At 53.1% G+C, this 14,940-nt stretch overlaps 5 protein-coding genes across 5 annotated transcripts; 2 read left to right on the top strand and 3 right to left on the bottom strand.

Moving 5' to 3' along the window:
- Nucleotides 1-436: 436 nt before the first annotated feature.
- Nucleotides 437-1,778, bottom strand: BDZ83DRAFT_653709 (uncharacterized protein; the record flags this gene model as incomplete). Its single annotated transcript, XM_060510636.1, has 2 exons — nucleotides 437-1,390; nucleotides 1,680-1,778. 2 exons carry the CDS (start codon nucleotides 1,776-1,778, stop codon nucleotides 437-439), a joined length of 1,053 nt encoding a protein of 350 aa, XP_060362806.1.
- Nucleotides 1,779-2,973: 1,195 nt separating this feature from the next.
- BDZ83DRAFT_582490 (Alpha/Beta hydrolase protein) lies at nucleotides 2,974-4,743 on the bottom strand (the record flags this gene model as incomplete). Its single annotated transcript, XM_060505558.1, has 2 exons — nucleotides 2,974-4,251; nucleotides 4,315-4,743. The coding sequence occupies 2 exons, from the start codon at nucleotides 4,741-4,743 to the stop codon at nucleotides 2,974-2,976; spliced, it is 1,707 nt and encodes a 568-aa protein (XP_060362805.1).
- A 1,979-nt stretch (nucleotides 4,744-6,722) lies between these two features.
- On the top strand, nucleotides 6,723-8,068 carry BDZ83DRAFT_721214 (uncharacterized protein; the record flags this gene model as incomplete). The annotated part of the gene is made up of 5 exons (XM_060512362.1): nucleotides 6,723-6,869; nucleotides 6,923-7,292; nucleotides 7,349-7,466; nucleotides 7,525-7,689; nucleotides 7,723-8,068. 5 exons carry the CDS (start codon nucleotides 6,723-6,725, stop codon nucleotides 8,066-8,068), a joined length of 1,146 nt encoding a protein of 381 aa, XP_060362804.1.
- A 582-nt stretch (nucleotides 8,069-8,650) lies between these two features.
- On the top strand, nucleotides 8,651-12,127 carry BDZ83DRAFT_783077 (uncharacterized protein; the record flags this gene model as incomplete). Its single annotated transcript, XM_060515578.1, has 4 exons — nucleotides 8,651-8,696; nucleotides 8,996-9,076; nucleotides 9,485-11,906; nucleotides 12,055-12,127. 4 exons carry the CDS (start codon nucleotides 8,651-8,653, stop codon nucleotides 12,125-12,127), a joined length of 2,622 nt encoding a protein of 873 aa, XP_060362803.1.
- Nucleotides 12,128-12,245: 118 nt separating this feature from the next.
- On the bottom strand, nucleotides 12,246-14,686 carry BDZ83DRAFT_582432 (DEAD/DEAH box helicase; the record flags this gene model as incomplete). The annotated part of the gene is made up of 3 exons (XM_060505553.1): nucleotides 12,246-13,103; nucleotides 13,160-14,386; nucleotides 14,456-14,686. 3 exons carry the CDS (start codon nucleotides 14,684-14,686, stop codon nucleotides 12,246-12,248), a joined length of 2,316 nt encoding a protein of 771 aa, XP_060362802.1.
- Between the last annotated feature and the right edge of the window lie 254 nt (nucleotides 14,687-14,940).

Genomic DNA, 14,940 nt, shown 5'->3' with positions numbered 1-14,940 from the left:
GGACCATTCCAGCTTACATAAAGCAAGTCAACAACTGACGGCAGTTGGTCATCACCCGGCCGAACTCGGCGCGGTTTGTCCGTGACATAACCAAATCCTGTCGCCAATTAACCATTACCGTATTCAGAACAGAACTTGAGGATCAACAGAGTCAGTGGTGCAGGACTGCAATCAGAGGGATCAACCTTCTGCAAACTATCCAGGTTGCTAAATACAGGTGTATCTCATTCCCACCACGATGGTATCATTCTGGATATCCTCCTCCACCAACATTGCTTCCTGAGCCACGATCTGTACAAACGGTGCTCATTGATGGCATCGATCCATGCCAACTAACTTCTGCCACAGTTCTCCGGAACGAGAGGTTCCTATTGAATTTAGACGGGCCCGGCCGAACCCCCCCAAGATAGCAGAGTCTTCCTACGCGGCTCGCCACTCAATCGAGCACCCGGCCGCCCGCGCCACCACCGTACATGTAGCCAGGCGCGAGACCCTCACCGAACTTTGTCAGAGTCTGGTTCACCTTGAGGGACAGCCGCCTCGAGATGCTGCTTCGCTTTTTCACTTGCCTTTCCATGCAGTTGGTCGCCTCCTGTAACTCAACGTCGCCATTCTCTTGTGGGGCGCTCATATCCACATCGTAGTTCTCGTCCTCATCGGTCTGGCTTTGCTCTTCGTCAGGCTTGTAGTCGGGCATCGCACGGCTTCCGCATGTCGTGCACATGATCTGATTGGGTCGAAGGGTCGACATTTCGCTCTTTCGCCTTGTACGATCCGCGGTGGGCGGAACCGAGCGGTTCAAGGACGACGTCGGTTCAGTGAAGACGTCGCCCTCCGTAGCCCGCCTCCTCATCGATCTTGCTCTGCGTTCGGCCACCTCTTTCTCGATCGACCACTTGATGACAGAAGGTCTTGGTGTCTCCTCCTTCTCGGTCACTGCAGTCAGGCTCGTGTTGGCGAACTGTGTGGTCATCTCGTGCCTGCCAATCTCATTTGCCATCTCAAGCCAGAGAGCATGGCCGATGGCATCGTGAAGTACCGGAGCCGTGATGAGCTTTCGGCATTCTCTTGTGCCTTCTGCCATACGTAGTCTACCAAGCTCTCTGATCTCGTCCAAGGTCAAGTTGCAGACAATTTTGATGTATCCCGCCTGCAATTGCGTTTCCCATCGCTCCATGATAAAGCCTTCCAGAAAGGTGCATGCCTCTGCGACGTCCCTTTCGCGTTGTGTCATTTCCTGTTCAATATATCCCTCCTCAACCATCTCTGGGGACCGCGCGGCTCGGGGTTCGTCGGCATCGTAAGGGATTTCGAAGTAATTCTCGACGCTGGACTCGTTGGCAGGGCCGCCCTGATTCTGTCGCCGAGTTGGGCTGGTCACCTCATCTTTCTGTATAGGCGTCATGATCAGAGGCGTTCGCGGACTGTAGGGCTGGTATAGCTGCTTATCCAACGCCATCGTAAAAGGGGCGGCTTTGCTGATATTGCTGGCAGAGAAGCAGCTCATTCTCCTCTCGAGCCCAGCCGATTTCCTTTGTAATGCCATTTTGCTTGGGGAAGAATCTCGCGACCTCCCAAAGACTGTTGATTGAATACCGTACATGTTCAAGTTTGTTGTGCTTGCTCCCCCTCCTTGCAACTTAGCTTTCCCGAAACTACATGAGCCAGATATCAAATACATGGCTTCTCGCAGAAGTGTATGGCTTCGCGGCCATAGAGGTCTCGAGACGGCTCACATCGGACTTGATTTCATTGGGGCCACCACGCCACTGGACCATGTCATATCAGATCTCCGTATCCTCATGGCTGAGACTGACGACGGAAGCAGGAAACTTTGCAAGCCATCAACTAGGTCTAGACTTGTGAGGCGCAAGGCTTATTCTTACCCCAAGCGAGGAGCTTGACCGGCCCGCCCTCCATCTCCTTGACGCTAAATGAACGACATCGGTCGAAACGTGAGAATGAGAAGCTACTGTGGCATGTGTTCTGAGATGATCTGCGGTTCCTTGTTCGAAGCCTCAGTCACGTTCCTCGGATGTTCCAGACTCTAAAGACACTTCAATTTTGAAGATGGCGGCAGAAGACGGCTGGATCTACTAGCCTTCGCCACACAAGGTAGCCCAATAGACAGCCACAGCTGCTATAGAGATCAATGAGTCAACAGGGTCCTTGGGAGATTGCAAGTATAATGCAGCCTCAGCAGCTATTCGCCCCTAATAACTTCTCGCCGATTGCTCTCATTCGATCCGATTGACTCTATGTGTTGTTGACAGAGGGGTGGAGACCCTCGATGAAGAGTGCCGTTCTCACGGTGAGTAGATCTAGACAATCTCAAAACGATGTTCATGAGTTCTTGTACATCCTACGGCCAGCTCATCCATCTCTTGGAGATGCCTAGTCATCAATAGCGATTCCTTGTGAACATATACCTATTGACATTACCCCGCCACCCCGCAACGGTGTGGCTGGTATTGTGGCATTTTTTGGTTCACGATCGGGGTAATTGATGAGCCGGCGAGATCAACGCCGGGATTATATCGAGAAGCGGGTTGAAGTCTTGGCACAAGCATTCAGTAATCCACAGCCTGCAGAGCAACGGCTGGGTTTGCATTGATCAAAGGGCAGATATTAATATCGATGAACTCTAAATACTCTGAGTTGCCGCCAAACGCAACCGGTTTGGACTCGCTTGTAGAAACTCTCCGAATTGTCCCGAGCATTTTCTTGATTACTCCTCTATGTACAAGCGGGCCCTTGAGTACGAGTGGGAGATCCTTAAATAAGGTGTTGCTTCAAGCTTGAAACGATGCCATTGAGGGAAGGTCTAGATGACCTGTGGAAAGCAAGCTCAACGAGATGAAATGTTTCTATTACAAAGGCTATGATAGAATGATTGGCGAGGTATTATTGATCTAGGCACTTGAGGCAAGACATGATTTCGAGGTGAGTTTGATGGACGCTGAAGCGTCAGCATTACACGAAGACGTTCTCCAACAGATAGTCGATCTCTGTCGCCCTGTAGTTGTCCTCTTCAACATAGGCCAGACCCGTACGGTTTACATCAAAGACGATGTTGTTAGGCTCATCAACCGTGTACAATGGCCACGTAGGACCTATCTTAGGGCCGCTGCAGACATTGGGATCGGTGTCGTGGATGAATGCAACCCACATCTTGCTCATGAGGTCCGCCAGCTCGACAAAGGTCTCTGGCTTTCCTCCAAAGGGGTTGGTGGCATACCCAACTCCGTTTACGTTGTTGAACACGAACGCGACCTCTTGGAAATGGGTCGCTCCGTAGACGGCCGCAATGCCGTTGACATAGACGTTCCACAGGTAAGAGTAGACGGACAGTCCGGCAGCAGCGTAGGTGCTAGCCAGGAGTCTACGACCGCTGTGCTGTTGGTAGTCGCCGGCAAAGGCAGCTGCCCGCTTCCACTGAAGGCCGAATGGGTTCGCCGCAGGCCGGCCAACTTGAGAAACGGGAATGCCAACATCAGGGTCGTCGGGGTAAAGCTCCGAGACGGCAGCCACCTGTTCGCTGTTCAGCTGAAGGGCAGTAAGCCAGGTCTGGAACTGCTCAGTGGTGTTGATTCCCTGCTTTGCATACGCAGTACCCTCATCGAAGTTGTTGCCGAGCAAGAGAGGAACGTGTGCAAACTTGCCTGCACCCAAGAGCTCGGATCCCTGAGCAGTGATGAAGTCGCCGTCAACCACAGCGCTGATGGTGGGCGCCGTGACGCTCAACGGGTTGGTGCCGTTGTAGATGGCGTTGATAGTCTGCCAGGGAAGTCCTCGCAAGCAGCTCAGCTTGTCAGCGACATCGGTACAACCCGTCTTGTCGACGAGAGCATTGAACCACGGCTGCCAGTCATCAGCGTCGGCGAACCTCGCGATGGGACTGCCACTCTCAAGGATGGCGCTGCGGAACAGGTTGTTGTATTGACCATCGTAGGCGACGAGCTGCATGCCCAAGGAACGAGCGCCGGCAGACTCTCCCCAGATAGTGACCTTGTCAGGGCTGCCGCCAAAGGCACCAATGTTCTGCTGGAGCCATTCCAACGAGAGGCGCTGGTCGCGGAGACCAATGTTGCCAGCACCGGCGTCTTGCAGCTCGTTGCTGAAGAGGAAGCCCCAATACGAAACACGGTAGTTAATGGATGCAGCCACAATAGGCTTTCCCTCCTTGACGGATTGATCGACAATGTAGCTGAGGTTGTACCTCGGGTCGCGCGAGCCTCCGTTTACATAACTCTGTTTCGATAAAGTCAGCAAAAGTACCAGGTAAAGGTTGTCTTACACTTGGCAGGAACTTACGCCGCCGTGAACCCAAACTCCAACAGGCAGATCATCTCCTGGCTGGACACCGGCCGGACGCACGACGTTGATGGTCAAGCAATCCTCCGAAACGGGGTTTCCCAAGTTGGCAGTATCGGAGCCATACCCTATGCACATCCAGCCATATTCGGAAGCTGATCGAGTCCCCTCGAACGTCTCGTTGAGCGGTTGAGGAGCAGCGAACCGGAGAGGGCCAACGGGGGGTTGTGCATATGGGATACCAAGGAAGAGGTCCTGCGCATACTGCTGGTTCCGCACTCCGACGTAGGTTCCGTCTGAGAGGTGCACCGCAGGAGGTCCAGGCGGCGTGGGCTTGGGACGAGGACCCCAATAGGCGGGCGAGGAGGACTCGGACACGCTCAAGCACGACGAAAACGCCAGAAGAACTCTAAACGCGTGGGAACGCATGGCAGGCAAGGCTCAACGGGCGAAGAAGTGCAGCTTCTAGAATGCGGTGTAGAAGGAAAGGGAGGCTAACACCTGCGTGTCTCATGTCAGTCGCACAGAGGTTCAGGTAGGGAGATTTTGATCAAGCCCGTTGACGCTACTCGGGAACCAATCATGACATATCGTCTAGAAATTGCCTCAACGTCCGCTGGCGTGAAAAGAAATTCCCGTAAAGACGGCCTCTTAGTCCCTGCACTGCCCGGAATATTGGGTTACGACGACTCTAGACTAAGAGCCGTTTTGGAAAATAATCACCGGCTCTTCCAAGGCTCTGCCGATCACCCCTAGCAGACTTAGTCTACACCTTAGATTACGATGACACATACAAGAAGTCCGTACCGTCTCATTGCCCCTGCGGATGGCACTTGGCAACCCTCCAACACGATTTGCGTGCTTCGGCTCAAGGGGCTCGATCAGATGCCACTACGTAGGTTCATCCTTGTGTCGCATGGCGAGAGCATGGCGAGGCTTGCCCATCGATCTCTCGGCCGAGGAATTCATCCATCACGGGTTCGACGGGTTGTGGCCTGATGCCCAGCATCCCCCGCAGATTGGAGCCGTAGTTGGTAACCGTCCGTGTTGCCGCTGCCCCCAAAGACCTGGCAGAACATCGGAGAAGCATACCTCTTTGTGGTTAGCAGAATCGATGGTGAGACCACGCTACTGCGCAGTAACGGCGCAGCCAATATTCGTGTTGGTGAGTAGACTCTCTTAGTGTCTTCTAGAGCCCAGGAAACTCCATATGGGTACTGTTTAAACGAGATATGTAATATCGACCATCGGCTATGATCCTGGGGAAAATCGCTGGCGCACGAATGGGATCTCTCCGCTCAAGCCCCAGGATTAGAGTTCGGCACTAGAGACCGGTACCCCAGCCATCTTGAGTTGAGGAGTGGGAACATTCCCACATTCCTCAGCTGCCCCGGCATTGCTGGGCCGGCCTGGCAGGGCTAAAGGAACTTTGGTAGCAGAATCCGTTAACGAGACCACACACACCTTTACATTTTCATTGATTACAGTTGCGTGATGCCAGTGGACCCTTTATGCGTTTGTAGAGGAGAACGTGGTCTACCTATATGCGGAGACGCTGTTGGAGCATGGCACTCGATCTCCGATTCAGATGGACCCCCGAGCCAAAAGCCCATGGCCATGGGAACGTCCCAGTCCTACCTTACTGTTTAAGTAACCAACTTCGTGTTCCCATCAGATCATTCCAAGACAAGTGTGGTTGCAACCAACAACAGCCACAGCGTCAGTGGTGAGCCGCTGACTCTTGTCAGGCTGCTAGTTCCCTTGCATCCGTACCTCCCGGCGGATTTACAGACGCAAAACAAACTTGGCCCAGCGATCCAACAGTTCCGTTTGAAGTGATGTGCCCGTAGTAGTAGAAATCATACGTTGGTCCCAGCACCGCCGTGTTGGCGGCCGGCCTCGACTTTTCCACGAACCCAAATCTCCCGCTTCCGCCCGCCGTGATATATGTCGTGCACCGGTCGAAGCCTGATCTGTCTTTCGCCTGCCCGTGACGAGGTATTCCTAGGGGCATGTGGCGGGACTTCGTCCGAACTCCGTTTCTCTCCCTGCCTCTCCCTTTGAGGGGGACAATCCTGTCGCCGACACAGGCAATACTCTCGCTGGTTTCGAGGGGGGGCACATAGCGTGAAAAGTCGGCTGCACTCCCCGAAACTAAGGACTGTTCATGGAGGGTAGGAGGCTTTCTGGTACCTGGGGGGCCCCTTGTTAAGGACGCTGATCTTAGATTTCTTCATGTGCGATGCCAATGTATAATATGAGGGAGTGATGCACCTCCCGCGTGCGCGCTGACCTCGACCATTTTTTGAGCAGAATTCCCGGGGATCCACTGATTGACTCCCGTCCTTGTTTCTTACGACGTCTTCTATCATATCTCGTGGCACTGTGTGCGTGCCGTGAGGTTGACGATGGTTGACGATAGAGGTACCAGACTCCTCGCCGTAACCTGGTCTCTCTGTGTCGCTAGCGCTACGCTGCTTTCATTGCGTATCTATTGTAAGCTATGGCGTGGACGTGGTTTATGGTGGGATGACCATTTTTTGATTGCGTCAATGGTATGTGAAGAACGGCCGTCATTGTCCTACCCATCCCTAGCTCATGGTTGCAGGTGTCACTGGTGATATCCATCTCGATAAACTCCTACATTGTCTCTCTCGGATTCGGACGTCATATCGATACGATCAGTAGCGACAACCTAAAGCTCATCAATCTCAACACGATCCTCGTCGCCACGTTCGGAATCATCGCAACGACGACTAGCAAAAGCTCGTTCGCTCTGACGCTGTACCGCATTGTCACGAACCAATGGTTGAAATACTTTCTCATCTTCATCATCGTTTCCATCAACATCTCGATGAACTTGGTATGGATCTTTGGGTTCGCCAAATGCACACCGTTGCAACGAGTATGGGACAGCAGCGTGCCGGGAAGTTGCTGGGACAAGAAGAAGCTTGTCAAATTCCAGCTGTTTGCTGCCTGTAAGACTGCCGCGAAACGGTACTCTCATGAGGCTTGCATGCTCACTTGCTTCCAGATTACTCCGCCATTCTCGATTTCGTCTTGGCGTTCCTCCCCTGGCCGATCCTCATGGGCGCAACGATGCGGCGCCGCGAAAGGCTTGGTGTCGCCGTAGCAATGAGCTTGGGTGCCATGTAAGACCCCCGAATCCCCCCTTTGGCCACTTTTGCGGTAGACTAACATCGACGCTAGTGCCGGAATATGCGGCATCGTGAAAGCTGTCCTGGTGGTCAACATGACGAGTCCAGACATCACCTACGAGCGCGTCGACCTTACGATCTGGACTTTGACAGAACCTGCCGCCTCAATCATGGCAGTGTCTATCCCGGTCTTGTATGTGGTCTCCCCCATCATCAAGTATATCATTTCTTGATGTCTGACACCGTGTAGGAGAATGCTGTACCGAGAGCTCAAGTCAACTCAACGAAGTTACGCCCGAAACAAGTCACAGTCGCATGCACTCGACACAGGAACGAGGAAGGAGGTCAGGTCAACGAAGAGATATGGCCCTGGGTCGCAATACGGTCGGAATTCTGTCGTCGTCATGTCCACCGGAGGATGGCAAGAATCGCAGGAAGCCCTCCAAGAGGCGGAAGGCGGCCAGGCATCGCCGCTCCCGGGCATGAACGGCATCATCAAGACCGAAGAAGTGAGAGTGAGACATGAAAGGTTAACAGGACTCAGCGAAGGCGAAAGCTCAATAGAGCTCGACTCGCTCAAGGAGGGTCATAGATGAGATCATGAAACCGACAGTTGATGGACACCCAGGCTGGCCTCGGACGAAGGTTTACACTATTAATAATTACGAGTTAGCGCCACTTGATACCAGGTATGAATAAAATGAATAGAGATTGATTGGATATGGCCGTCAAGAGAACTACCAGTAGTCAGTGTGCAATCGTATGCCCGTGGCCGTCTGATGAGTCGACAATGATTGAGGAACGATCTGAAACGATCGTGTAAGGAGACCTGCAGATGATATTCTCTATACCTCACCGATGCCACTGAGTCTGGATAATTCTACCAGAATTGATGCCGCCTTGTGGCTTTGGGGCCTTGTCGTTGCTCGTCGCTCGTCATAGGCTCACCGAATGCCCACCATTATTGGGCTACCAGTGAGAATTAAAAGTTGGACTTGTACACCGCTAGACGGTGCCTTGCAGAAAATCTGATACTATGGATCATTCCTGTCTATAATTGCGGAATACCCTGATATTTGTCGAGCCTGGCGGACCGTGGAGACGCTTTGCGGTTGAATTAGGGGACTTCGGTGAGAGCTCGGTAAGATCTCGGTGAGGCCAAGGTGACTTCCAACATCATGAGATTGAAGTCCCACAATAGCGAAGGTCGACCACACACAACATGTACCGATCTTGAAGATCCTTCACATCGGGAATCAGAATTATATGCTAAGCCACACATTTAGACACCTTTGTAATGGAGGTTCTGAGCCAGCGAACTCTATATTTGATGACATCGCGTTGGTTTCGCGATCAAGGTCGTCCTCGACCTAGAAGACCTTTACCTTTGGTTAATTGATTCCAAAAGAAAACGGCTGACTCGAAACACAGCAGCTCGTATCAAAGGAATCCGGTTTGCAAAGAATAACTCACTTCTCTTTCAGCTCACCCCCTTTGTATGTCCAAACTCATTGTATGGATAGATGAAAAGATGCAGGACAAGACAGCTAACCTTGATAAAGAAGCCTGTGAAATTCAAGAGTTCGAATTCTCACCTCAGGCAAGTAAGTAAAAGATGAAGAAGGCCTCATAGAAGCCCTACCCGCTGCAAAATCCTCTTGCTCTGTCAATTCGCACCTGCCTCACCTTCGCGCCTTCCTCCAGACGCACCTTCCCTCAACATCAACTTTTCCCAGCAGCGCCTTCCTCACCTTTACATCCCTCGAATTCTCATACTTGACTCTCATTCGCACCCTCATCTCACTCATCTATCCCTCCATTTTTGATTCAACCCCTCCAAGAGCCATCTTCCCAACTTCACACGGAAGATCCCAACTATCGCAAGAACCTCCATCTACTTGCCCACAATATCCCTCTTCAGACAACCAATTTTGATCAGAAGATTGGATACCTTCACTTCAAATCCCAATTCTCATCTCTTTTTCTCATTCTTCTACTCATCGCTCATCGAGCCTCATCGAGCAGTATCCCAGCCAAAGCGCCTTATCCTCGCCATCCATCCAACCAACGCCGAACGAACATCATGATCGATCCGTTCAGCGTCGCTCTCGCTTTTGCGGGCATGCTTGTCATTTTCATGGCTCTCAGCTATTTGGGCAGTCTGATCTACCAGCTCTTTCGCGACAACGGCCTGTTCGACCCCAAAAGCATCGGATGTCTTACCTTCGTCATCTTCATCCTGGCTTCTATTCATCCTCTGACGGGAGATCGCGCCCATAGCGTTTTATTCAGCGTGAGCGCTGTTGTATTGGAGGCTGTTTGGGGTCTCAAAATTGCTGTCATTCGTCTGCGTGATACGCTTCGCCGAGCTTTTGCATCTCGCCAGCCGGCTTCGAATACAGACCTGCAGCAAGTTGCCCTCAGACAGCTCCCCGAGCAAACAGTTGAACAACCAAATCCTACACCCGCGCAAGAAGATCCCGACAGATGCTACCGCCAACGAGAGGTGTGTGACAATGCCGAGCAACGTCTGACGAAGACCTTGAGGCAATCCAACTCCTACGCATCGGAGGTTAGCGAATTGGACGCAAAGGTTTTGGAGCTCCAGCACGCTATCAATGTGCAGCAATCCCGTGCTCAACAGGCCGAAAACAGGGTCCGGGAAGCAAACGCGAGACTCCTTGCACACGAGACGGACGGAGCAACCATCGCAAGACTCGAGGCAGAGCTGGAGTACCAGAAAGCGCAGGCCCACGACGCCGATGTCTGTCGAGAGGCATCCAATTCGCAAGCCAAGTACCTCCAGAAGAAGATTGACACTCAGAAGGAGAAGTTCCAAGAATACGCCCGGCGCAAGGAGGACCAGATTGGCGTGCTACGTACCGACATCAAGGCACTCCAGCGTCAGAAAGACAGTCCCCCTCGGGTAGAGCTGTTGGCAACGGGACCCCAATCTGAAGCGGTCGAGACTGCTCCCGAGACAGCCCAACAGTACCTCGAGGAACAGCTCGCCATAACTCAAGCCAGGCTTACGGTAAATCAGGCATTGGCAACCTCGGCCACGTTCGAGCGTTTCATCAGCAAGACCCAGATGGACGATCTCAAGGCTGATAGTCAGAACACGGAGCAAAACTTATTGATAATCATTGTCGAGCTTCGCAAGGAATTGGCCAAGGCCCAAGCTCAAGCAACTACCGCCACGCAGTGGCAAGTCACTCAGCAAAATATCGAAGCATCAACGTCGGGAGACATTCTCGCACTCCAGACAGACTTAGCCAATATCAAGGCCGAAGCCAAGGCAACCATCGAGTCGCAAGGCGCCCAGATCCAAGAAGCCGCAGGCTTCAAAGCGGAAGCTGAGAGAGTGGTTGCTGACCTGCGAAGCGAAGCAGAGCAATTGCGCCGCGAGAACGATAACTACAAGCAAAAGGTGGAGCAAATGGCTGCCCTGAGACCTCAGATTGCCCTGTTGCAACAAGAGGCAGAGCAGATACGCGTTGAGAGGAATGCTCTCCAGCAGCAAGTGGAGCAGTTGATGGACCAGGCCACCCAGATTGCCCCATTACAGCAAGAAAGGGACGTTGCGACTCGAAAGGTCCAGCTCGTAGAGCAACAAGCAGTGGAACTTTTGCAAGCAAAGGCGGTGCAAGTAACCAAGTTGGAGGTCGACCTGCGCACTGTCCGCAAGGAGAAGAAGAAGGCAGAGGAGGAGATCAAGGGATACTTCCAGGAGCTCGAAGAGGAGCAAGAGAGGCTTAGGAAATCACTTGAGTCCGAGAAAGCCGCGATCAAAACCATGAGCGACCTGAAGGTGGCTAACGATGATTTCTGCGCCGAAACCGAACGATTGAACGTGGAGGTGCAACGCCTTCTGAACGAAAACACCAACTTGACGGCTAGGATGAAGAAGTTTGCTAACGAGGAGCTCCTCAAGGCCAATATGGCCAAGAAAAACAAGACTCAAGAGTTGAACAACAAAGATGGAATCTTGGTCTTCACGAAGAAGACCCACGAGGACGAACTTGAGAAGAAAGAGGCCGAGCTTGCGGAGAAGAACGAGAAGATTGCGAAGCTGGAGTCTCAGTACTCCATGAGCTGTGCGGGTAGGCTTACTTTACGCGACAAGACGAAGAAGGGCCGCGAGGACCTCACACTCCTGGCCTCGAGAGTCAGAGATCTTGAAGGACAGATTCGGAACCCCAAGTCCGGCCCCAGGCTCACTGCCCTGCAGACCGGAAGTGTGTCTACGGTCCTGCAGCAGATTGAAGAAGGCAAGCACCTTCTCTCACTCACTTCAACTCCCGAGAAGAAGCCCGAACGCGCTCAGTCAAGCTCAGACGCGAAGCCGATGCGACCGATGAAACCACTTCCGAATAGAAGAAGGTCTGAACAACTTTCGAAGAGTGAGGCGGGCCCGTCGTCGGCGATGGAGGGGTGAGTGAGGCCACGAGCTTCGATTTCTTATCATTCAGCAAGAACTAAATTCTTTCTTGTTGTATTATACTTGTGTGGCGAAGGCCGGCGAGCCCAGTTCACGGATACGGATATGGTTGTGGTTTCGGTTCGGTTTCGCTTATAATAGGATGGTCACGATCAAGGACACGGTTTACGGTTACGGTTATGGTGATGATTACGAAATTCTGCTATGGATATAATAATGGGTCGTGGTATTGAGATGAATGGGTAGCTCGCGAGTACCAGGAATGAAAAGTTTTGATTGCGCGATTCAAATCAAATGGTATTGTCTTTTTGCGAATGCGTGATGCGACCATCCTACAGATCTTCCAAGTCCAAGCCGTCAACCTTGCCCAGGAAATCTCCCGTACCGCCTCGCAACAGCTCCTCAATGTCGAGATTACCCGACGTAATGTACTTTTCACTGACGCCAGCATTGACGCGCTTCGACAGCAACTCGCGCAGCTGCGCCCTCATGGCTCCCATCTCCGCCTTGCTAATGTTCTTGTCCTCCTGTTGCTTCTTCTTCCGCTGACTTCCGCGACCCGTCCATGTGCCCGCCTTCTCCAGCTCGTCGCTGTCGTACTCTACACCAAGCTCCTCAGCAGCAGCCTTGACCCAGTCCTCGTCCTTATTGCCCTTCTCCTTGGCGAGCGTCGCGTCAGTGAGCTTCTTCGCTAGGTCGAGTCTCGGCTTGAGGCGGGACGCGATGCGGCGATCGATATCGATGGTCCGCATGAAGTACTTCTTCTTGCTTGAGTGCTTCTCGTGGACCTTGGCCGCGAGTCTGCGTGTCGGCACGACCTCTTCCGGTCCGCAGAGGATGATACTCAGACCCGTCTTCTCGGCACGCGCGGTACGACCGGAGCGGTGGACGTACATATCGGCGGCGCGGGGGACGTGGTAGTGGACGACCTGGTCGATGCCGGGAATATCAAGACCACGGGCGGCGACGTCGGTGGCGATCAGGACGGAGGTGGTGTTTGCTTTTGTGGCTGTGAACTTTTCGACGGAGCGGAGACGGGCTTTTTGGGCCATTTGGGAGTGGAGGCCCATGGCGTTGAGGTTGAGGTTTTGGAGCATGGGGGTTAGGCGACGAACGGCGCTGATGGAGTTCGTGAAGACGAGAGTGCGGCGGTTGGGATTGAGGAGGAGGATTGTGTAGAGGTAGAGATCCTGCAACATGTTAGATCGAGTCACCATGATAGTTTGGGCGGGCGCTTCTTTCTTACCTTTTCCATGGCGCCGCACTCAATGAGACCCTCCTTGAGACCGGCGGCCATTTGCTTGGCGGGGTTGGCGTCGATGAACTTTGGCTTTTCCTCGCGGAAGTTGAGCTTCTTCAGCAGATACTCCATATTCTCCGTCTCGGACATGAGGCCCCATTTGCCCTTGCCAGCCAGCTTCTGCTGGAGTCCCTGGTGGAACGTGGCAGAGAAGACGAGCGTCTGTCGCTCCGAGAGCTCCTTGTCATCCTCGTCATCCTCTTCAACCACCTCACGGTCAAGGGCGTCCAAGATCTCTCCCGCCTCCTTGAAGTGTCCCTCGCTCAGAAGCCTATCGGCCTCATCAACAACCAGGTACCTGATCTGCCGAAACCCCTTCAGGAGCTCTGTGCTCGAGCTGATGACCTCCCACAGACGACCAGGCGTAGCAATAACGATATCTGCCTTGGCCAGTTGTCTCTGCTGTTTGAAGACTGACAGACCTCCTGTCACCGAGCAAACGAATGGCGCATAGGGCAGACCAGCGCAAAGGTTCTTAATGTGGTTCGTGATCTGGTGTGCCAATTCTCTCGTCGGCGACAGAATGAGCGCAAAGGGGGTGTTATCCGGCTTCTTCTCGTCCTCCTTTCCCTCAAACTTCTCGAGCCATTCCTCCACGATGGGAATCGAAAACGCAAGCGTCTTACCGGAACCCGTGGAGGCCTTGCCGATGACGTCGTGGCCGGCGAGAATTTCGGGTATCGATGAGCTTTGGATCTTTGTTGGCTTGGCAAACTTGAGCTTGGCAATGGCCGCAACAGTCGCCGGAGAGAGACCGAGGTCCACCCAGGGAGCCATGTCGATATCCTCCTCGGCCTCTTCGGCTTCCTCGAGAGCCTTGAAAACGTTGCTTTCAAGCTTGACGTCCTCTGGCTTAGGCTGAGCCTTCTTCTGCTTCTTTTCCTTCTTCTTCTTGCCTTCGGATTCGGCTGCGGGTGCAGGTGTAGCGGCGTTCGTCTCGTCGGCTTTGTCTGCAGGCTTGTTCCGCTTTGTGTTTTCCACCTTTTGTGCCTTTTGTTCTGCCTTGGCGGCAGCCTTCTTCTCCTTCTTGGTCTTCTTGGCCTCTGCCTTTGATGCTGCCTCTGCCTCCTCCATTATTGTATCGGTTTGTGTAGGTGCGGGCTCAGAGTCGCTGAAGCCTTCGAACTCGTCTTCGTCGTTCTCCTTCTCGTCGCCAGAGGGAATAGCAGCGATCTTGGTTACAGTCAGTCATGCAACGCATTCGAGGGGACGAGGGAGGGAAGCATAGGCTGGGAAACATACAAACTCAACATTGTCTCCATGCTTGACGACATCAACGCCCTCAATAACCTCCAAGCCGTAGAAACCCTCGGCATCGTCAAACATCTCGGGGACCTCGACCGTCTTCCATGGCAGCGCACTGACGGCGACCTTGCGCTTCTTCGGGGCCGCAGCCTTGCCACCAGCAGACTTTTGGCGCTTCTGGGGGTTTGGGGCAGCCCCGGAAGGCTGTTGCTTCCTCTTGTGCTGCATATTGGCGGTCCTTGTGTCGTACATACAGAGAGCGCAAAAAGAATGGTATGGAAAAATGCCCCGCGAGTAATCTTCACATCAACCACAAAAAAAAAAAAAAAGTCGATGCGCATTCCGCCCACTTCAATTGAGCGCCGCCGCCGCTAAGGTGTGCTGCTCGAAATTTTTGGCGGACCCGGAAAATACTTCGACCGGAAGTGCGGACCCTTGGGAAGCTGGTCGATGCACAGACCGCAGCTTAATTCAGCCCTACG

Source organism: Colletotrichum acutatum (assembly GCF_030867785.1).
Source record: "Colletotrichum acutatum strain CBS 112980 chromosome Unknown BDZ83scaffold_75, whole genome shotgun sequence".
NCBI classification, from domain to species: Eukaryota; Fungi; Ascomycota; class Sordariomycetes; order Glomerellales; family Glomerellaceae; genus Colletotrichum; species Colletotrichum acutatum.
Note: the sequence above shows the minus strand (reverse complement) of the source record. Positions and strands in the feature narration are given on the sequence as shown.